The sequence below is a fragment of the Pinus tabuliformis genome, chromosome 7 (assembly GCF_031772625.1).
Source record: "Pinus tabuliformis cultivar Carrire ecotype Pingquan chromosome 7, CPIR1, whole genome shotgun sequence".
In the NCBI taxonomy this organism is placed as follows: Eukaryota; Viridiplantae; Streptophyta; class Pinopsida; order Pinales; family Pinaceae; genus Pinus; species Pinus tabuliformis.
The window spans coordinates 1,185,024,930-1,185,048,032 of record NC_142293.1 but is presented as its reverse complement, the minus strand read 5'-3'; the positions used below and the strand labels follow the sequence as shown (position 1 = coordinate 1,185,048,032).

The window sequence follows — 23,103 nt, the reverse complement described above, 5'->3', positions numbered from 1 at the left end:
GCAGCAGGCCCTCAGGGCCTCCTCCCCTTGGTCATAGACCATTTGGTCTTCGCTGCCTTAGCCGCTAGCCTTTTCAAGCTCAACATCCCCTCTCCTAGCCTCATCTTTTCCCTTGTTGCCATTCTCTATCATTGTGGGTGTCGATTTGATTTTTTGAGCTAATTCTTGGTGGTTTTGCAAAGGAATTGTGTCACACATTTGTGTTTTCAGGTGCCATAGTTATTGGAAAAGAATTGCAAGTGGGCTAGTTTCTTCAAGGCCCCAAGGCCTAAGGGTTTGACCTCTAAACCCTCTCTTACTCACTGTTTTGCTACAACAGTCATATTATTTCCTAAACAGTGACATATAGTTCATCTAATTGCCATAAAACTTACTCACACATTGCTAAATACATTGATAAGTCAATAAGGCAACTTTTGGCATTTTTGTTCGAATGAAATTTTAAGTTTTGGTGACTGTCATCTCTGCATATTGAGGTCTGATATAATAGTGACAAATTGCTTCATAAGAGGGCCAAAGTACTTAAGATCTTGTGTTTGGAAAAAATAATTTGGCATTGAGATTTCTATCGCTTGCATTGGATATCTTACTTTGCATCTAAGAGTGCTCTAAACATAATTAACTTACTGTTGTCATAACTCTATCTTGACATTGGAATACAAGTTACATAAGTGCTCTCATTGCTTTACATTCCAATTGGTTACTTGTTTTCATGGTTCTAAGTGCTATTGTGGAGAAGGTTACTAAGCATTGGTTATTTGGAATCTAACGTTTTCTCGTCTTTTGTAAGCTCTTTTTCATAAGACCATTGACTTTAAACTATATTCACACATACAAAGCACTCAATCCATAATTGAATATCATTATATGTCTCTTAAGTGAATTTGACCAATCTTATTGGCATAACTCTAATTGTGCAGCATTGAACATTTTTGTGATCTTGAGATTCTAAGAACCTAATTGAATAGCAATATCTTGACATCTAAGTGTTATTTGTTTAAAGGCCTCTAATCTATTTGAATTGGTGTTAATTTACATTGAGCATATCTGGAATAATATTGGCATTTATCTCATTGAAATATCTTGGAAGCTTTTAATTGAAGCAAGAGCATTGATAATCTTGTGGTAATAATCGTTGGTATCTTGTTAAGCATTGGTTAAATTATTCTAAGTGCTTCAATTATCATTGAATAAGTTATTACGGGATTTTGGCACATCTTGTAATTGTTGAATAATTGTATATTGTGGGTATCTATTGTATCTTATTGGCACTTGGTAACTTGGCACACTTTCTTGTGGTTAAGATTGTATCTCATTGATAAGTACTTGTTGATATAATTTAAGATCAAATCATAACTAAGTACTTAAGCAACTTAAACAATCTTACCTCAAGAATCACTCAATCCATCTTGCGTTGCATTTTAACTCTAATTGCATTAATAACTTACCTCCAAGCATAAGCTTGGTTGATAGATATTTAGGTCCACCCTTTCTCAATTTAGCTTGAGGATCCTAGCACCTCTTTAGTAGTTAACACGGTGACCTTGCAATCGTTAGAGCCACAGTGTCTGTAGCGCCAAAGGCATCGGGTGGTTGGAACACAGTGGGGTAATCTTTAATCAAGCCCTTGCTTGCTTCCCGTTGGCTTCCATCCTACAACCTACTCTAGAGACAAGTTACAAAATAGTTAAGAGGAAGGTTATACTTAGAAAAGGCATATAATTAAAAATAACCAAGATTCTTGAATCACACCTAGGTCTTAATATTTGCATAGCATATAAGTTAGTGAAGCACCCAAACAGTTATTCTTCATTTGGCTACTTGGCATCTAATTAATAATAAGCAAGAAGTTGACTCCATAAGGCACTAGCCTCACATTCAGATCTAATCTAATCTTTAAATCTTGCTAAAATTAACCAAGTAGCTAGGCCATTCAATCGTGTCTCCCGGACTTGTTGGTTGCCAACTTCTTCTTCATCTTCACATTTCCATAGGGACTACCCCCCATACCCTGTCGTTGGGAGACAACTAAAACAGAGAGATCAGGGATCAGAGTGACAACCCCCGACCTGAGTCGTTGTCACAATGCCTGTACAATATGAGTGACAACAGGCCTCAAGATCCAGCAGAACGAGTCATAGTTCAAGAGATGAAGAAGAGACCAGCATGGCTTAGACCCATATTAGAAGAGGCAGAAGGACATGCATCTCCTAATGGCACATCTAGAGAGGTGAAGAAACATAAGAGGTTCTCAAGCTATTCAGCTCTCATGACAAAACTCATTAATGAAGAACCTTCCACATATGAAGAAGCAATTAGCTAGTAGGTATGGAAGGAAGCAATGAATGACAAGTACCAATCAATCATGAAGAATGATGTATGGGAGATTGTGCCAAGGCTTAAAGGGAAATCAGTGGTGACTTCCAAGTGGATATACAAGATTAAGCATGTTGCAGATGGTAGTATTGACAAATACAAGGCGTGATTCGTGGCTAGAGGGTTCTCCCAGAAAGAGGGAGAAGACTATGATGAGACCTTTGCTCTAGTTGTCAGGTACACCTCTATTAGATCCATCATTTCTCTTGTTGCTTCATTGGGATGGAAATTGCACCAAATGGATGTGAATACTGCTTTCCTCAATGGTGTGATTGAGGAAGAGGTGTACATAGAGCAACCTCAAGGCTTTGAGGTATTTGGAAAGGAATCTCATGTTTGCAGGTTGAAGAAGGCCTTGTATGGACTCAAGCAAGCTCCAAGAGCTTGGTATGCTTGTTTCACAGCTATATGACGAGACAGGGATTTACCAAGAGCAAATCCGATCCAAACCTTTACTTTAAGGTTGTAAAGAATGCACCTATGATCTTATTATTATATGTTGATGACTTCTTTTTGATAGGTGTCGAGCCTCTTATCATTCAGTGCAAGAAGCAGTTGGCTTCTGAGTTCGATATGAAGGATCTTGGTTGATGCACTATTACTTGGGATTAGAAGTATGGCAGAAACCTGGCGAAGTCTTCCTTGGTCAAGGAAAGTATGTGTTAGAGATCCTTCAGAGATTTGGTATGATGGATTGCAAATCCATGGAAACTCCCATGGTGACTAACTTGAATAAGTTAAGAGGCTCTAACTCCAGATTGTTAGCTCCATCTGTGGATCGACAGCTGATTAGTCCATTGATGTAATTGGTTAACACCAGGTCGGACATATGCTTTGCTGTGAACCATAGTTTTTAAAACCGGCCTAGCTAACCGGTTACTGGTCTAACCGACCGGTCAACAGGGCCACCGATTGGAACTGGAGCAAAAACCCGGTTAAGGAGGCTGCTTCGTGAGAAATTGGCCCTAACCAATCCTAACCGGCCGGTTTAGGACAGAACCGGCTGGTTTGTAGCAAACTGGCCGGTTCCATCAGGAACCGGCCGGTTACCTGCCATGCCCACCGAGGACCCACAGAGCGGCTTTTCCAATGAAGTTTAGGGGTTTTGGAGGGAAAGTAAGGGTGATTTCCATCCAAAAACACCCTCTCCAAGCCTTTAAGAGGCCCCTCTCCCTCTCATTTGTCTCACACATCTAATTTTGAGTGTTTGAGTGTTTGTGAGTTTGTTTGGGAGCTTGGAGAGTGTTGAGTTTTTGCTGAAGTAGTCATCTTGGAGTTGGAGTTGGAGCTATTTTGGAGATAGTTTGTAGATGTTAGTGGAGTTGGCATCTTCAAGAGGAGCCTAAGGAAGCTAGTTTGCATTTCCAGGTAAGGATTGTCACTTGAAAATTCCTCATTTGACTGTTGTCCATGAATTAAATTTTTTTGTGTTATAAATTTATAAACTTCTCAAATCTCTAGTTCTATGCTATCAAATTTTGTAGCCTGCATGTGCATTTGTTTTCCTAAATTTAGCTTTGGTTTTCCATGTTGCTTAGCTACAATTTTTTTTTAAATGGCTGTAATATTCCTAATTAGCCTTGGCTAATTGGAATATTCAATTTTGCTCAATTTTTCCTTCTATAGTTATTTATAAATAAAAAGGTGAGGAAAGTGGGGGCATAACTCACTTTATGAATAAAGTCACTCCCTAGTAGCACAACGTTGTAACTTAAAAGGGGAGCCAAGGGGGCCCAAGGACCACGTAGAGAAAGGGCCCACGTAGACACTTGGAGGGACTGCGCAGATGGAGAAGGAACACGTGGCAAGAGAGAGGCTACGTTGGAGGAGGTGGGCCTTAAGGTTTTGAGAGAAGCCAACGCTATAAAGGAGAGAGGAGCCTCCTCATTTTGATCATTCGATTATGTTGCATTTGAGCTAGTCACTTCGACTTAGAGCACGCTGGCTGTTTAGCCTGTCTGCAGCACTGTTTAGTGCATCAAGTGTCTCCGTTCGGAGATCTCACCCTTAGCCCCGGGGGACTTCGAGTGCCTGCTCGGGCAAGGTAGTTTCAGCAGTATTTTGCAAGAGGAGCGATTTCTGGAGTTGAGGAGGAGCTGAGCATTCTGATGACTGCGCAGTCTTGAGAGGGGAGGACACAGTTACTTTTGGTAGGAGCTCTGAATTAGGGTTTTGTGGAGGATTTGAGCCTGGAGATTGAGCAAGGGATCAGCCCTTGCATATTGGAGGATTTTCGCAAAGTTACGGATAGAGTTTTGGTGGATTCTCTTCAAGAGCAGCGCAAAGCCTTGAGGGATTGCGCAAATCCCCAAGGGGGTGATTTTCGGGGGTCAGCGATTTTAGAAAAGCTTTCTAGGCTTTTTCGAGTTTATTGAGCAGAGGCTGATTCTAGAGTTTCAACATTTTCTGAGGAGGGGAACAACCCCAAATCCTCATTTGATTCTAGCAATAGCAGCAACACAGCAGTTCTCCAGCAATTTGGACGCAGTTCAGAGAAAGGCCATTTCCTTACCATTCTGAGTGTATTTCTTCACTTGCCTTGTGCAAGTCGAGGTGCTACTTGTTTGATCACCTCTTGTACTCTTTCCCATTACTCGGTATAATAAAATGGCTTAGCATTTCTCTCTGCATTTCTCGAGTACTTGCTTATATTCCATGTATACGTTATTGTATGTTGCACCACTGTTATTTTTGTTTTATCTCTTTGAGCACCTCGGCTACTATATTGCTTGTGTTTGAGGGATACCCCAGATAGGGGATATTTACAATGGCAGATTTCTTTGCAAATTGTAATTATTTCAAGCAAACATGGCTCCAAAAGGAAAGGACGGTGCATGGGCTCATTGTGATGTAATTGATGGAAAAATGATATGCAAATTATGCCATAAATCTATTGGAGGTGGGGGTATTCTTAGATTGAAACAACACTTGGTTGGGATAAGAGGCCAAGTAACGCCATGTGGTGCACCAAATGCAGTGTTAGGTCCTATTAGGACAGAATACATTTCCAAGCTTGAAAATTTTTATGAGGATAAGGCTAGGGAGAAGGCCATCCAAGATGACATTGCAAGGAAGAGGGAATTATTAGAAGCCATGAAAGAGAGTGGGTATGATGATTATGAGATTCAAGACTCAACTTCTATCCCTTCCACCAATGACCCCTTTCACTATGTTCATCCTTCTTGTGGCCAACCATCAAAAGGAACAAAGAGAACAAACATCCAAAGTTTTTTCTCATCTTCTGCCAACATTGCCTCTTCTAATCCCACTTCCTCCCTGCCAAGTCGTCAACCCACCTTGGATCAACATTGGAAAAAACAATGCAAAGAAACTTCTCATCAATACATTGCTAGATGGTGGTATGATTCAGATATCCTATTTAATGTTGCTTGCTCACCTTATTACCAAGCTATGTGGGACTCTGTTATAGCTGCAGGAAAAGGCTTCAAAGTCCCTAGTATGCAGGACTTGAGGGGAGTTCTTTTGCAAAAAGAAATATCCTCCATTAATGAGTACTTGGTTGAATTTAAAGATTCATGGCTCAAAATAGGTTGTTCCATCATGTCAGATGGATGGACCGATGGAAAGAACCGCACTATCAATAATTTCCTTGTTTCTTGCCCTCAAGGAACCATGTTTTTGAGATCAGTTGATGCATCTGATAAGGTGAAGGATGCGGTCCCTCTATTTGAGCTTTTGGATGACATTATTCAAGAAGTTGGGGAGAAAAATGTTGTGCAGGTCATCACCGATAATGCCTCAAACTATGTTCTTGCTGGAAAGATGCTTGAGTCCAAATATAAGACCATATTTTGGACTCCATTCACTGCACATTGCATAGACCTCATGCTTGAGGACATAGGCAGAGTGGAGTGGTTAAAAAACATTGTAGAGCATGCCAAGTGCATTACAAAATACATTTACAACCACTCATGGGTATTGAGCCTAATGAGGAAAAGCACTGGGGGCAAAGAGCTTGTTAGGCCTGCAATTACGAGATTTGCATCTCACTTCCTCACGTTGCAATGTCTCAATGGTCAACATAAAAACTTGCAGAAAATGTTTTCTTCTTAAGAATGGTCTGAATCTCGGTGGGCTCGTAGACAAGATGGAAAAGACACCAAAAAGAAAGTGTTTGACAATTATTTTTGGAAAAGGTCTGTAGAGCTTGTGAAAATTACCGAGCCCCTTGTTAAGGTGCTAAGAATAGTGGATGGGGAAAAATTGGCCATGGGCTACATTTATGAGGCTATGGATCAGGCAAAGGAGCAGATATGGGCAGCTTACAAGGACAGGTTAGTTAAATATGGCCATATATGGGAGATCATTGATAACAGATGGAACAATCAACTCCATCATCCTATACATGCAGCTGGGTATTTTTTGAACCCAAAGTATCATTATAAAGATCAGCTAGGAGATCTGCATGATGGGAAGGTCAGAGCTGGATTGATTGATTTCTTGGAGCACATGGTCCCTACCCATGCAAACCAGTTGGAAATACATAGACAACTAACTGTTTTCACTATGGCAGGTGGTACCTTTGGCAAAAACTTGGCAAAGATGGCAAGAGATGTGGATCAACCAGGTAAGCAATTCCAATTTCCAATTTGTTTTTCTTTTCAAGTTAAAATTGTTTATGTTCTTTAAAATTCAGCTTATAAACTAAGTTACTAATTAATGTCTTTTTCTTTGCAGCACATTGGTGGGAGTCATTTGGGGGTCAGTGTCCTCAATTGCAAAGGTTTGCAATTAGAGTCCTCAGTCAAACTTGCAGTGCTTCAACTTGTGAGCGCAATTGGTCTGTTTTTTAGCGCATACACAAGAAGAAGAGAAACCGTTTGGAACAAAAACGGTTAAATGATCTTGTTTTCGTGCAATACAACCTTCGACTGAGGAGGAACCAAATGATGAACAAAACCCCTGATCTAGATCCCATTGTGTTGAACGATATTGATCCAACATCAGAATGGGTGGAGGAAACTGAAGATCCCATGTTTGAGGCTGATTTTGATATCGACATGGCTTTAGTGGGGGATGAAGCAGATTTTTTGGTGGCATCAAAACCAGGATAAGTGGCAGCATCAAGGAAAGGCAAAGAACCAATGGAAGGCACTAGTCATGCAAGTCGACAAACTCATGCTTCCATTAGGTCCACTTCTATTATTATTGCCGGCATTGCTACTAAGGTTGCAAATCAGGCTGAGGCATCCTCAGACTCTGAACCAGATGATGTCTATGTAGCTCCTGATGATGATCCTGTGGCTAGTAGTGGTGATGAACTTGATGATCGATCATGTGTACACTATAGAATTGTAGTAGGCCAATGGCCTTATAGTTTGCAGCATTGTTTTTGGACTTTATAGGCCATTTAGAGCCTCATTGTTTATGCATTTTGTTATTTTGTCGATGATATGTATTTCACTCGGTGCCATTTTGATATATTCACCTTTACATGGTATATAAATGAGCAAACTTTGCATATTTTGTCTCTATTGGCTTGAAATCATGGTTTTATCTCTTAAATAGTTTTGTTTCATTAAAAAATAATTATTTAATGTATTTTTCTAAAACCGGTTCGTTTAGACCAAACCAGTCTCGGTTAGACCCATTCCGGTCAGCCAACCGGTTCATTAGGTGCACCGGTCCAGTCACCGGTTCCGGTTTTAAAAACATTGTTGTGAACACATTGAGTTAGCTCCGGGTTGAATCAAGACATGAGCATTGGATTATAGCAAGCACATTTTGAGATATTTGCGTGGTATAGTGAATTATGGCTTGAAATTTGTTACAAATAAGGATGTACAACTTCAAGTATATATGGATGTTGATTGGGCTAGAAGTGCAGAAGATAGGATGAGTACCTCGAGAGTATGCTTCAGTTTGGGATCCGTTATGATATCATGGATGAGCATGAAGCAGACATCGATTGCACTCAGCACTGCTGAAGCAAAGTACATCACAGCCAGTGAAGCTTGTACCGAAGCAGTATGGCTTTGGAAGTTGTTTGCAGGATTGTTTGGCCAAGAGTTGGAACCTACGGTGATACACTGCAATAATCAAAGTTGTGTGAAGATTTTAGAGAATCCGATGTTCCATGACAGGTCGAAACATACTGAGATCAAATACCACTACATCTATGACATGATGCAGAGGAAAGCAATAAGGCTCGAGTACATCTCCATCAATGAGTAGACAGTTAATGTTCTGACAAAGTTGTTGTCGAGAGACAAGTTCGTGTACTTCGTAGACAAGCTGAGGCTCATGGAGATTACCACTCTCGTTGAGAAGGAGTGTTGATATGTATGCAGCAGGAATGGACATTCTCTCGATAGGGAGAACGGGTTTAAGAGACCAAGAGGACTCAAAAGACAAGGTTGAGTGAGTGTCTCTTGGAGGAAGACCCTAATCACACACCAGGAATGGTGGAGTGAGAACCTGGACTCTGAGCACACACCAAGCATGGCGGAGTGATGTCTTTCAGCATCTGGACCCTAATCACACACCCGGAAGGGTGGAGTGAGGTCTTGGACCCTGATCACACACCCGATAGGGTGGAGTGAGGTTCAATTTAGCATCTATACCCGATCACCAACCAAGAAGGGTTGAGTGAGGTCTTGGCCTAGAGTGCTCACCAGGAAGGGTGAGTGTGTGCTTGCTAGTTGAGGGTCTCAGCATTTTGGCCTAGGAAAAGGCCATGGTATTCAAGGACCGATCACTCTAGAGGAGTGAGTCCTGATATGTTGATGACATTGGCATGGGTTTGGTACCACCCCGTATATGGCCACTAGCAGATGTTGATGATAGATAATAATGTTGGTAATGATGGATAACCTTTTTGTTTAGAAAAAATTGTTCAATTTGAGAACACCTATGACAATGATTATGAATACCTCCATGGTTAAGAGGGAGTGTTGAATTTGTAACTATGGTCGGTCTTCATAATGTACGTTTGGTCACTTGATGTAATTGTATTTATCATTGTAAAGCATAATTATAAATCCTTTAGTCAAAAGAAAATTTATTTTGAGTCAAAGTCCCATTGCGACTTTTTAAAGATGAAAATTTGAATTTTTTAATGTAAATTTTGGCTCAAAAAGTGACAAGTCAACTTCCCTCCAATTCAAGTCGGCCCTGACCAAGAGACACATCCATTCACCCAAGAAAGGCAGCTCGACCTCCTCCATTTGGGCATTCACATTCTCTCACACAAGACAGTGTCTAGGCAAGCAAGTGAAGGACAAGAAAGACGAAGTAGGACAAAGAAGAAGATTGGAATACCTATTTTGTCTCTCTCTTGCAACTCGCACGTGTGGATTAGTCTCTCTCTGTGGTTCGCATTTTTCTGGGGCAACTGTTATAGGGGGTCGAAATTTCTAGGTTACTGGGGCAACTGTTGCAGGGCCAAAAAATTTGGGACAACTGACTATTGCAAGAGAGCCAAAATTTTGGGTCAGAAGGGTAGAGCAATGTGAGGAATCAGATTGGGTGACTTGACTTGGAAGAGAAAGCCAAGTTTGACCATAGGTCTAGGTGTGTCTCTCATTGAACAAGAAAATTTTCTCTATTGAAAAAGGTTGTTGGGTTTTTCCCCTTTGTGGGTTTTTCCAAGGTAAATCTTGTCTTCTTTTGTTTGTTGTGATATCTATTGTTCCATTGTTCTTTATGATTTAATTTATGAAGTATAATTGTTGAATGACATATTAGAATAAGTTAAAAGAATATCTACATCAAAAGTAATTATCAGAATTTCATAAATACTGTGCTAACCCTAATTGCACTAAGAAAATTAAAACCCATAATAAGATAAGATAATTTTTTTAATGTCCAACAAATGACCACAAAAGTAGGTCAATGGGACTAAAGGATACATCTCGTACAAATACAATGTGGGAGTGCAAATGCAACTCCTAGAAAATGCCAAAGCTAAATCTAGGATGAAATGAAGTAAAGAAGGATACAACAATAGCACAGCCTCATAAACATGTATATAACTAGATCAAAGGCCCCAGTGATGTGGAGGGCTAAGTGAATAAGTCCAGGGTTGCAGGTTGACGCAATCCATAGATTGTTTTGACTTACAAATGCTGGTCATAATAAAATTAAATTCAATTAGCTATTTCCAATTCGTGTGATGTCTCTGAAACAATTATCAACTGACACTTTTATCTTGTTCCTTTGTATTGCGCATCTTGTCATAGTCCTTTCTTATCTATTGACATTACAATTACCTATGTTTTGTGACTTGTCATGTATGCATGTTCTTTGAGTAACCCCTATAATAATCGAAGTGCTATTTAAAACTATTCAAATATAAGAAACATATCATTAATTTCATTACATTCCTATTTCTTCACCTAAATGTGTCAAGACATACATTAAAATATAAGTTAGACTCACCCTTCCATTTTCTTCCAGGATCGATTGCAAGAGCATTAAGAACCATTGAGAGAGAAGCCAATCCACAATAGGCAGGTTCAGATTGTGTTTGGAAGTATGAAATTAGTTTAAAGAATCCCTCCATGGTCCCATTTTGTAGAGCCTCATGAAAAAGTTCCTAGAAATGTAAAATTTTATAATCAACATTAACAACATAAAATTGAACAGAAAACAAAAACAGTTGTAATAGATAAATGCACGTAGCCATTGACTATGTCACAATTCCTTTATATAGCTAAATTCAATATAAAATTGTAACATGTAAATGATTTTTCTGTATTGGAAAACATAGCTCCAACCAAAATCCTCCAATTCCATCGAACAATAGTTCACATAGCTTTCCAAATTTGTACTCTTCTATTGTGAAAAGACAAAAAAGTGATATGAGAAACATGAGATATTGCATTGAAAAGAAATAAAATATGTTAAGTTGTAACCACATAGTAGTGAGGAAACTATTGCCAAAAAAATTGTATAGGAATTTATTACTCCACCTTGGGTGTAAAATTGAAATCAACAACCCAAGGTATCTGCAGTCAAAATATATAAATATGGAACCTGACAAATGGACCAACACATTTCTGGAGAGAGACAACCGCCCCTTTGCAAAGAGTTGACTGTCGTTGGATGCATTCTTCAGGCCTCTCATGGTTATTATGTCTCCTGTTGGTACTCCAGCATGGCCTGCTGTCAGCAATTGAGCAAATTTTGAGGGCATACTTAGGGTCAAAGTATGGTGGTGAGAGAGGTCCTCCTTTGGTGACCTTGGGGTGCCAGCACTATGCCCAAGGATGAGGGCAGGCTTCGTTTGATTAATGTTGCATTGCAAGGCAATATTCTGGCAGCCAAGTAGCTAGTACAGTGTCTGGAGGGTTCCACACCTTAGCAGGTTGTGTTTTGGAACCGGGTACAGAATATGCAGCAAATTGGCAGGATATGAGGGGCCTTTGGTTTATGTGACATTATTTCCACTCCCCATCTCTTTAAGGTACCGGATTCATTTATCTCAAGAGGAACTTGTCAACTTGAAAATTTGTTGCAAGGTTGGTATGGTGACAGTGGGATGGCAGTTGAGCTGTTTGGGATCTAGCTTGTTGATCAATTTGAAGCTGGAGGGATTTGGGTGATTCTATTGTGGAGGTGCCAAAAATCCATGTGTGGCTAAGCCAAAAGAGCATCTTCTTCATGCAAGATCTATGGGATCCTGTTGCAGGCCTCTTGCTTAGGAGTATGCACTTCCTTCCATTGATCACCTCTCAATCATGGAGTTGCAAGCCCGAGTTTTGGAGCCCAGTTTGTTTGAGAAGAACATTGGTATGCCTAAAATGTTGTAGATAGATTGAGGGTGGAGCTTTGGTTGCATGCTTCCTCAATATGCCTCCCACCATTTGTACTTAGTTGTTCATCTGAGACATTCCTTTTCTCAAGTTGTTCATATTGGATCTACAAAGTGTTTAGATTGTGTGGCTTTATTATAAGCTAAGGGATTTTGCTTGGCTAGTCATTTATCAAGGGTCTCGTCGAAGGCTAGGTTGGCCAGGAGTGATCTCTCAAATGGCCTCCATCCAGTTTGTCAGCATCTAGAGATTGCCAAGCATGTCCTGTGGGACTGTCAGTTCATCAAGTGTTGTTGGAGTTGGTTTGAGGAGCATCATTATGCACTCTGCTTCAGGGCAATTGGTGTGCTGCTTTGTTTGGGGATGGTCATTCTTTTATTCGCAATGCTTTTTCGAGTCTTTGGCATTTCCTCTGGATCATGGTGTTACTTGTGTTATGTAAATTCAGTTGTAAGTTTGTTTTCAATCAGGGGATTAGCTGTTTGTCTACATTCAGTTCTTTGTGGAAAGATGAGATTCATCATCAACTCTTGGCCAAGGGAGCCTTATTGATCAAAGATGACCAGTCTTTGGATGGAACAGAGTATTCTACTTTTATTTCTGCTCTAGTAACTCTCAGGAAAAGGTTATGAAGTCCATTGTATATACCCTTCCGCTTTTTGCATTTCTGATTGTAAATATTTTTCTAAAAATATAAGATGTATTTATTTAAAAAAGAATCAATGTACATGAGTATGAACTAAAGGCAAACCCAACAAGTTATTCAGATGTTGATTAATATTTATTGAGTTTGATTGAAGTTTCTCATCATTGAAAAATTTGGTTGTTCAAAACAACACATGTAGAAATGTATTACAGAGTAGACACGCCCTTAAAAACTAACAATTACAATGCCACAAATAATGCATGCTTGATTTTGGTGGAAGAAAAAGATGATTACTGTGAGTTTGAAATAAAAATTCAAATAAATGGTATTTCAGTGAGGGTAATTTGATATTTTATGTATCACATCCACCCTAACAAGGATGATGATGTTGTTGTTGAATGTTATAGACTTCCTTTAGATCTAATCTTTTTCCATGAAATACCAATGCATATGCTTGTAGGATGTTTAGGCAGTTCCATGTTCCAATGGGTGTCTTTGATTTCTAAACTGCAACTTGCGACTCTTCCATTAGTTATTTTAAGGATCATAATGTTTATATGTAACAATCCAACCTAGTATGTAAGGCACTATTATTTCCAGTAAGCACAATACCTCTTTGCATGGATATTTCCTCTAAGCTATACAAGAGCACCATGAGAGAATTTCATGCAAAGTCTGTTAAAAACTTTGATGGAAGGCAGTAATTTCTGTGTAGTTTCCTTTACACATACCAAAAACTATATATCCAGGCAGATAATTTATTTTTCAGCACAACCTGTTGTTAGAGAAACATGTACTCAAATAAAGTTCTTCAATCAAACCTTTGGGTCAACTAGCTAATTGAATTCAATTGTTTGATATATATTTAGTCAAAAAGATAGTTGAATTAGGTATATGTTTTGTTCTTGTAGTTAAGTAATTTTCTTTTTGATACTTTGCATATATGATCACGGAAGGCATAGACCGCAGATCACATAGATAATTAGAGAGTGATTAAATAAGTATTGTATCACTTGATTTACATTTCAAGAACATATACAGAAAGTTTCTCTCCATTTTCTCGATGAATGGATCGGTATGTGAATTTTCTAATTCTCAATTACTACATCTGATCTGAATTAGCATTTGTTCTATGGTCATTCTTACTCAAACTCTAGCTACCAATTATGGAAAATTATGGAGAGAAAATGCATAACCTAGGAAGAGATAAGGGATTCAGGGAAGCTAATGATTAAAAATATCTCAATACTTATGAAAGAAGAAATAATAGCTTTAATTACAAGAGAAAGAATTTGATTTTTAACCAAACTACATCATAAGTTACTAGCAGTACTGAAATAATTGTAGATGGTTGATTGGGAGTCATCAATTAGGAAATTTCCTAGATTTTCAATTGGATCGATGAAAAATTCTTCATAGACTTTCTCTCGTGGTGTTCTGGTATGCTATCACTTGACTTGCATTTCAAGCTCACAATACAAGAGTTTCTCTCGAATTTTGTCTCAAAACGAAAGGGCACGCAGATTTCTCTAAGTCTTAATCACATTTGATTTGAAAATTAGTTCCAGTGTTGTTCTTACTTGAACTTGAGTCGCCAATTACAAAAAATTATGGCCACCAAATGGATAATGCAAGATAAGATAAGATATTGGTGAGAGAAGATGATTAAAGAGTTCCACTACAAGCGCAAGAATTTGATCTCTGACCAATATATGTAAAAAGTTACTAGAAGTAGTTCTGGAGAAATTATAGATGCTTGATTGGGAGTTGTCAATAACAAATTACCTAGATTTTCAACCAATAACCAATAAAGGTACATGGAACTCTCTAATCAAGCGAAGAAAAATCTATCACAGTGGTTTTGTTATAACCTTTGCTGACCCCATCTCAATTTTTCCCTCAAGTCTAACGTTTAAAAAGCTTAGTCTAGGTATTGTTATCAATGGTTATATATTCATTTTTCGGGCCTTTCATTAGAATAGAAGAAATTTTCCCAGCCTTGTCCCTTGTCAAATCCCCCTTAAATCCTATTACCTGCTAAGTTACACCTAGTAGGATATGAAGACTCCATGGCTCAATGCACAAGGCACTTGACAAATTTTCAAAACAGGCATTTCTCCCCTTCTTCTCTCTCCTCTTCTACTTTCTTATCTAAAATTCTGTACCCCTATGGGGGAATTGTAATAAATGTCGCTAGCACGATGAACTTATATAATAGGTTTAGCCGACTTGGGACCCACTTATTAAGTGAGTGCATTCTAGAGTATTTTTTTCACTCAACCAATTACTTTCATTCTTCAGCGATAAATAACTAGTCGAGTTTTTTGACTCACATACTTCCAAAGCTAGAATGCGGTTTAATAAATGAGTCTTGGGTTGGCCCAAACGTCTAGGGTCATATAATACCATGCTATGTCATATCCAAAGTCTCATGGAATTTGACTAGGTTTTTCTAGAATTTTTTAATTAATTAAAACTTCTCACATGACGGGATTTTTAATTAATTTGCTATGTGATGTTGTAAATAAGTGGCACTAGGATATGTTGGTGGCATGTAAGAGCTCAAAATTCATGCTCAGAATGCCAACATTATGCTAAGACCAACTTTTGGGGTCAAAAAATGACTTATCTCCCATGAAAATCCACGTTCTCTCATAAAAGTGGCAAAAAAGACAAAAATATGCAAAAAATTAATAAGTGAAGAACAATATTAAATATGTTTTTCCAAGTCAAAAAGTCAATCAAAATGACATTGAATCAAAGTGAAGTCACAGTTCAGTTCAAAGATGAGTTGGAAGGCCACCTTGGCATACTGAGTTGCTTTTGAATGAGGGCCCATTTGACTGCCAGTTAAGGGAGGGCGTACTGCCCAGTCAGCAGGTCAAATTCTTCTTTGGATACACACAGATTTGATGGGCCAATCAGCATTTACTCCATGGAGCAGTTAGTTGGTTATAAGGCTGAGTTAAAACATAGACATGTGTGGATATCTCCCACTCAACCTTACACTTGTTACACTGCCAGAAAGATGCATATGCAGACAGCTAAGAAGACTCCAACGCACAGCAAGAAGAGTCCTCACACAGGCTGAGAGAGACACATGTTTGGCACGTTTTTGTTAGCAGCTAGTTCAGTAGGATATTGCTCCCACTTATCTCCACTAAATTTCCACATGGCACATGAAGGAAACACGCAGGTATGTGGAAGGGATACGCTGGTATACTTGAAGATAATACGCTGCCAGCACTCAGTCTATCCACTCCAGCGCAGATCCTTTTGACTGCCACTTACAGCACTTTACCATCAGTCTTTGCTACACTTGGAGATTCAACCTTCACTGGGATCATCGATCTTCTACACTTGTCATTCTTCTTTGGAATTGGGATTTTCTCCCACAATTGTATAAATCAGAATCTTGGGCTCATTGTTTCACATGGTTGGAAGCTCAATGTTTGGGTGTATTATAATTTATGCTAAAATTTGTATTCATTTGCTATCAATAATAAAGAAGACTTTGGAGGTCTACCTTGTGTTGTGTTGTTCTTCCTTGGCACTTGAGGTAACATTATGCGTTTATTCCAATGATTTTGTTTACTTGCTTGCAATCATTTTGTGTCTTAGCCTAGAGGGGGCATTGTTTGTTGGAAAATATAACTAGGTTCAGTCTTCATAATTGTCATTGTACTTATGTCCTAAAATGCAAAAGAAGAAAAAGAAATATTATTTTCAAGCATGTATTTCATGCTCAAGTCAATTGGTCATCTAGGTCAAGCATGTTCTTCATGCTTCTAGGGTTTGTCAAAGTCAAAAGAATATTTGTCATGAGTCAAAGAGTCAATTCCCATTTGAACTTTGAAAAGAAAAAGGAAAAAGAATTTTTAAAAGTTGTAGTTTGGGTCAAAAATCCCTCAAGATGCCAAGTCGGCCCTACCTGTCATGTTGGCCCTGACCAAAGGACATGTCTATTCGAACCCCTCTAAACAGTATAAATAGAGGGTGAGTTGAGCTCATTTGGATACACAATTTTTGGATGATTTGGTCTGAAATTTCACAGAAAGACAAGAGAAGGAGCGTTGAATTCTGTGAGAATGAAGCTTGAAAGAATAAAAGTTCTGCCTTGAAGATTATTTCTATTACTACATATGTTGTTGGTCCCTCGCTGTTGATGGCTCTGTTGAACAGAAGGAGGGTTTGACCTGGCATCTAGAGGTTGAAGCTTTCTTGTTGTCACGGGTCTTGGATATCTTACTTTGATCTGATTCTATAAGAAGAGACTTTTCTGGGTTTTCCCCTTGGAAGGGGTTTTGCCCTAGCTTGGAGCCTATCTCTTTTGTTCTTTTGTTTTTTTGTGATCTTCATGTTCTTGTATTATGGTAATTGTCTGATGAAAGAAGAAAAACACAATAATAATAATGCCAACAAATCTCACAAGTAATTATCAAGAAGAAAAATCAGCCTTAATCAACTGATTTTCCAACATGGTATCAAAGCTTTGGTTTGAAGGAGGCTGAAGATCACTCTTTTTCGCAACCTTGAAGAAGACAGAACTCATAAAATTAACAATGTGCAAAAATCTGTGAAACCCTACGCTACAGTGACTCTACGCATTGTTACATTGGCTCATACACATCGACATCATTGTTATAAGGTTCATCTAAGGCTTGATGGCATCAAGGTTTTTATCATATCACAGTGGCTTGCTCTAGAGTTTTAATGACTTACAAATAATGTCAGTAGCTCGATTATCGACTTTCGTGGTTCACTTTTTGCTTCTGTGGTTTATATTCATACGCACATAGGCATTGAGACTCTGTGGCTCACTGTTTTCACAGTGCATGGTCATATTTGGCTCATAGCAGTGGATCCATCAGCACGGTTACGTTACAGTGATTTAGAATAGCATTATGCAGTGGTTTTGGAATCATGACTCGCATCAACAGGACAGTATGACCAAGGTATAGATCGCATTCATTACACAATGGTATAACTTCATTAGATCAGAGGCAACGTAATAATATAACAGAGACATCAAAATTAGTCATAGGCATGTACAGTGACACCATTTAGCATTCTCGTGCGGCATATCTACACAATGAACGACTATATAACAAAAGCATCACACTCAACATTGCATTTAAAAAAGAACAGAGGCTTTGCTATGACTTCGCTCTTTTATCCTCTATTGTACAGTAACCACTCTTTACTATATGGCACTGGCTCACTCTATGTTCAAATTTAACTATATGATTTGTGGGCTCGTGAGAACTTGCATTAGTTGAAGTAAGAGTTCTAAGAATGATTAATGTATTATATTTGTTATCGAAGGATTGGAACCTGACCACAAATAAGCGGAGGTCAAGAATCTGTGACGGAGGTATCGGTTTGATTCAAATATACAAAGATTAATATATAATACAATGCAAGACCGATGGCAAAGTTTTGGAAGAATATAGCGCTCATTTGATAATGGAACTTTTGGCGGAGGCTATATTATAATATAATGCAGGCCGAAACAGTTGAGGTGGTAAGACGGTCAGTTCCGATTTCAAATCTAACATGATTAGCATACACAACACACAAATTATATGGCTACAATGTATAAGAAGTTTGGTCGACGATTGGGTATGTCGACCGATGCTTTGTTTTCTGGTTGAGTCATAGCCATGGCCCCTGTGGTATTTGATTGTTCATATCAATGGCATAGTGCTACTCTTGTTTGGAAAACTCTGTGGAATTATTAATAATTGATGTAGATACAAACTATATGGATGCAGAAACTAAATGTTGCTAGTCACGTACCCATTTTTGGAGCCAATCGAATCATATGACATCAAATTGAAGTTATATGCACTATATGGTTCTTAAGTTGAAGAACTTAAGGCATCTTTTCTTAAAGAGATTTGGCAACTGAAAAAGGACCAGATCCTGCAAAGAAGATAAAGTGGCAAATCTTGTTTTTTGAAGAAGGCATACTGTATAGCAAGAAGTGAATGACAGATTGCTTTGATGTCTCTTTGAAACAGCTCCCAATAATCATGGAAGACAGAGGTACATAGTCTTTGCATATGAGGTATGCCTATAGTATGGTTAGGGTTTTGCAGTTAACAATATACTTGTACGATTTTGCTATTCCTTTATGGTAGGTCTCGATGACTATAAAGTTGCTAGGGTTTGTAGATTTGTGTAGTCTTGAAGACTCTTGATATTTAGGGCTTATGAATCCTGGATCCAATTAACCCTTGGAACGAAAACCCTAACCCTAACTATTTGTTTTGTCTAAAGAAGCATTAGCTCTTCGGTAATGATATCTAGGGTTTTTGCAGGGCTAAATGATCCCTGAAACCTAGTTTTATAAGAAGAATCTAGGGTATGTGTTAAAACCCTAACAAGGGTTGAATTGGATAAAACCTAGGACTTGAAGTCAAAAGCCCTAGAGTTGGACGTTTTCCGCTAAAGTAAAAACCCTAATAAGGGTTAGGTCAAGGAATATCTAGGGTTTGTAACTAGAACCCTAGAAATTACACTTTTGAATAATCATAGAAACCCTAGATTGATAGGATTGACATCATGCTCTTATACTTGTATATTTTGCTTGGTTGTACTTGTTGGTGAAAATTGCAGGTACATAGTGAAGGTTGTCAAAATTGTGAAAGCAAGATGAGAAAGATGGAAGAACAAAGTAAAGCAGGGCTCGTGCTTGATGATGACTTAGTGATAATGATGAGCATCATGGAAAGAGGGAGTTGCAGGAACCCTAATGATAGTGAAGCTTCCATCTGATGAGCATATTCGAAGAGCACTTTGATGATTGAAAGTTGAAGCCAAACCTTGTTGCTATATGAAGATAGAACGTGCAAAAGAATGTTGACTTCAGAGGGAGCAAGTAGCAAAATTTGACATGACACTCTGACCAGAAGATATTATAATATGGCAACCCTGAAATGCAAGGATCCTTTAGGGTTTTAACCCTGGGTGTTAGAAGTTGAATGTCCTCTAAGGTTTGGCCAACCCTACGTAGTTGGAACATGGAAGTTCCTAGAGGTTTGACCTTAGTGATGGCAAACCTGTGCTAGTCTGTATACCATGAGGTTGACGTGTCGACTAGATCATGATGACTAGTTATTGTACCTTAGGCTAGGCAATCTATATGATGGTAGATAGAGTTGTTGTACCTTAGGCTAGGTAGCATGTATGATGGTACATAAGATTGTTGTACCTTATGTTGGACGGCCTGTTAATTTTAGATAACAATGGTATGTTCTATGCTTAGCACAATTTACTTCAATGTTCCTTTAGCAGCCCAATGACAATTTCCAAATATTTCTAATAACAATCACATTGACAGTAAATGCAGATAAAACATAAAAACATATGCAGAAAATAAGCCAAGACAAGAGGACACCAGATTTGGCGGATTCCACAGAAAAAACCCCAATGTGGGGAAAAGCCTTTGATCAAATCTTCTTATTATTATTCACTAGTTCAACAAAGAGAGATAGACAGTACAATAATCAAATTCACTTGCCCAATACACAGTGAAATCAAATCAACCCTGTAAACTTTTGAAGTCAATTTCAGCCCTAACTAAAAATCCAACGTTGGTCAAAACAGCAGCAAAACATCACCAAAGTAGCTCGGTCTTCCTTGGTCGAACTCGGCCTTAAGAGGAGGTCAAATGCTGCCCAAAACAGCGCGGTCAAACCCAGTCGAAGGAGAGAGAATGTAAGGTCCTCATTTACATAATATATATACGTCTATCCTAACAATTATGTCAGAATCCTTAATTTACCTTGAATTTATCATTAACCAAACATAGAATTTGAAAAATTAAGTGAAAAGGAATACCTAGAAATTAGCTTGAAGACGTTCCCAATTTTCTCCCGCTCCCCATACCAAAAGACCAAAACCTCCCAGCCACGCTGAGCACAACCTTGGTACTCAACTCCAAAATACTTCCCAATTGGAGTATTTCGGTCCCCCGTGCCCAAAAGCTTCAAGAATAATCGAATCCCCAGCTCTGATTCAGATCTCCTATTCTCCTTCCAGTCTTCCTCTTCCTAGAAAATCCTCCCTTCTGCCTTTGCGTGCTTGGGATAAATAACCTTCCTAGGCGGTCACCGCCTTCTTCCACCGCCCTCCTCAGATTTTATTTGGTAGATTAACTTTACGTGTAGAATGAGGTAAGGATATGAATATAAATCTTAAAGTCTTTGTCATGTTTTTAAACTTTAATGATTTTATCTTTTATAAAAAAATTAATTATAATAACAAAATTCAATAGTTATCAAATGTTTATGATATTAATTGAAAAACTTTGACTTATATAAATATATATTTATATACATATATATTAACAATATTTAACTTATAACTTTAAACTCTATAATGATCAATATTTATCTTAGAATGATTGGAATTATAAATTTTATTTAACACCTTATAAGTACGAAGTGTTTCATATATATCTTTTGAATGTCGGATTTTAGGTAATATCTCTCTTCTTGATAATTTAGGTGTTTTAGTCCCTTTTCATTCATTTAACTTTTTCCTAATTATTTAATAAGTATACTAGTGCAAGACATGCGATGTATGCATATGTAGCTATCATATGCATACATCGTATGCATGCTAATACTCTTTTGCATATAGATTGAAATGGGTCATTACAGAGAAAATCTGTTGTGATTTTCTCTAGTCAAAACAGAAGTTAACATTGGTCAAACTGTCCCAAACACCTTGATTTCTATGCCAATAAATGCGAGGCCTCAAGAGATCAAAATTATGCCCCAAAAAACGCAGTCAAACTCAGTCAATGAAGCCTTGGTCAGCGCTGCCCCAAAACCCTAAAATTTTCGACCAGTAAATAGTCCCAGAAATTCATCCTCCATCCACACGCGTGAGAGAAAGAGAGATGATCAAGCTGTACAAACCAATCAGATTAGGAGAGAGATGAAATGATGAGTGAGAGATATCCAAATGAAGGGAGAGGTCACTCCTATTTATACAATTCAATGAGGGTGGGAGGACACATCTATTGGGCTTCATGAGCCTACATTAAGTTGAGGCCTACCTTAACAATTTGTGCATGAGATATAATAAATTCAAAATTCCACTTCTGCTTGTCCGAATGAGATGATCTTTATATCAAATTTGGACCTCTTAAAAAGAGGAATCCAATGCAATAATCATCTCCATCATATGAGTTGTCCCAAGGTGGAATTTGGCCCTAGTTTCCAATTTTAACACAACCTCTATGATGGTACATAGGGTTGGTACCTTGGCAATAGCCTAGATGGTACCTGTTATCCACCATTTTACGGGTGATATCCCTAGGAGAAATGTTTTTTTCTCCAAGATGGTCTTCAGTCGACAACCATCAACTATCTCATTTGCCATTTCTCTGCCATTTGAGTTGTCCATGTGGTCCCTCGCCCATCTTCCATGATCGTATGTTTGAAGGTGGGCCTCCTGAACCTAAAGGTATTGTATTGTATTTTGCCTATCATGGAGACTTTTAGGCATGGTTTAATGGGGGGATTTGACGAAAGGAATGGGTTAGGTTTGTGCCCTTGTCCCCTATACCCCTTTGGAATATTAACCTTGCATTCTAGTCTCATGGCATCTCTTTTACTGGCCATTTGGCTTTAGGGATGGTATTTCACGGGAAACCCCGACTTTCGTTGCGTGGTCCCGCTCCCTTATCTGCTTATATTACCCCATTTTCACGCATTATTACCCCATTCATCATTTCTCCCACTTGGGTCCACATTTCTCCATTGAGTCCACATAGGGTTAGCTCGCCCCTTCCCCTTTCCCACACCTTGGGTGAGGCCTGGAATGATACCTGGAAGTTGATGCAGCAAAAAAGAAAGACAAAAGCATATTTGGCCACATTCAACAAGAAAATGTACCACAAAATGCAAAATATGGTCGGGACAAACACATCTAACACGTGAGCAAAAGCCAATACATGAGCTCTACCCCAGCATCATAGTCATCACCCTAGTTCCTACAAGTTCTATGAACCTCCTTCATCATATAGGAACCCATGATTGTCCCAACCCCTGGTGGGCAATGAACCACCCTACCTTAAAAGGGGGTATTCACTGCTATATCTTATGCATCATGCTCTTACCCCTTGAGCCCCAAGCAGTTAATCAAAGAAAATCATAAAAAAGCAAAAGGCATATAAAGAAGGGTGGAAAAATCAAGGCTGGGGCACCTCATGTACCACGATTGCTCCCTCCTATACATTATAAACCCAAGTGTGGGCTTCCCTCTTATTAGCTACCCTTGTACCCCAAC

At 38.6% G+C, this 23,103-nt stretch overlaps 1 protein-coding gene across 2 annotated transcripts in view; it reads right to left on the bottom strand.

The window, feature by feature from the left end:
* LOC149251682 (glutathione gamma-glutamylcysteinyltransferase 1-like) overlaps positions 1–23,103 on the bottom strand; it is a 404,629-nt gene that overhangs the window by 365,406 nt on the left and 16,120 nt on the right. For both annotated transcript variants that reach the window (XM_089459521.1, XM_089459522.1), the window contains exon 2: positions 10,777–10,933. In XM_089459521.1, the coding sequence (XP_089315647.1) occupies positions 10,777–10,933 (157 nt within the window). The remainder of the gene's footprint in view (positions 1–10,776; positions 10,934–23,103) is intronic.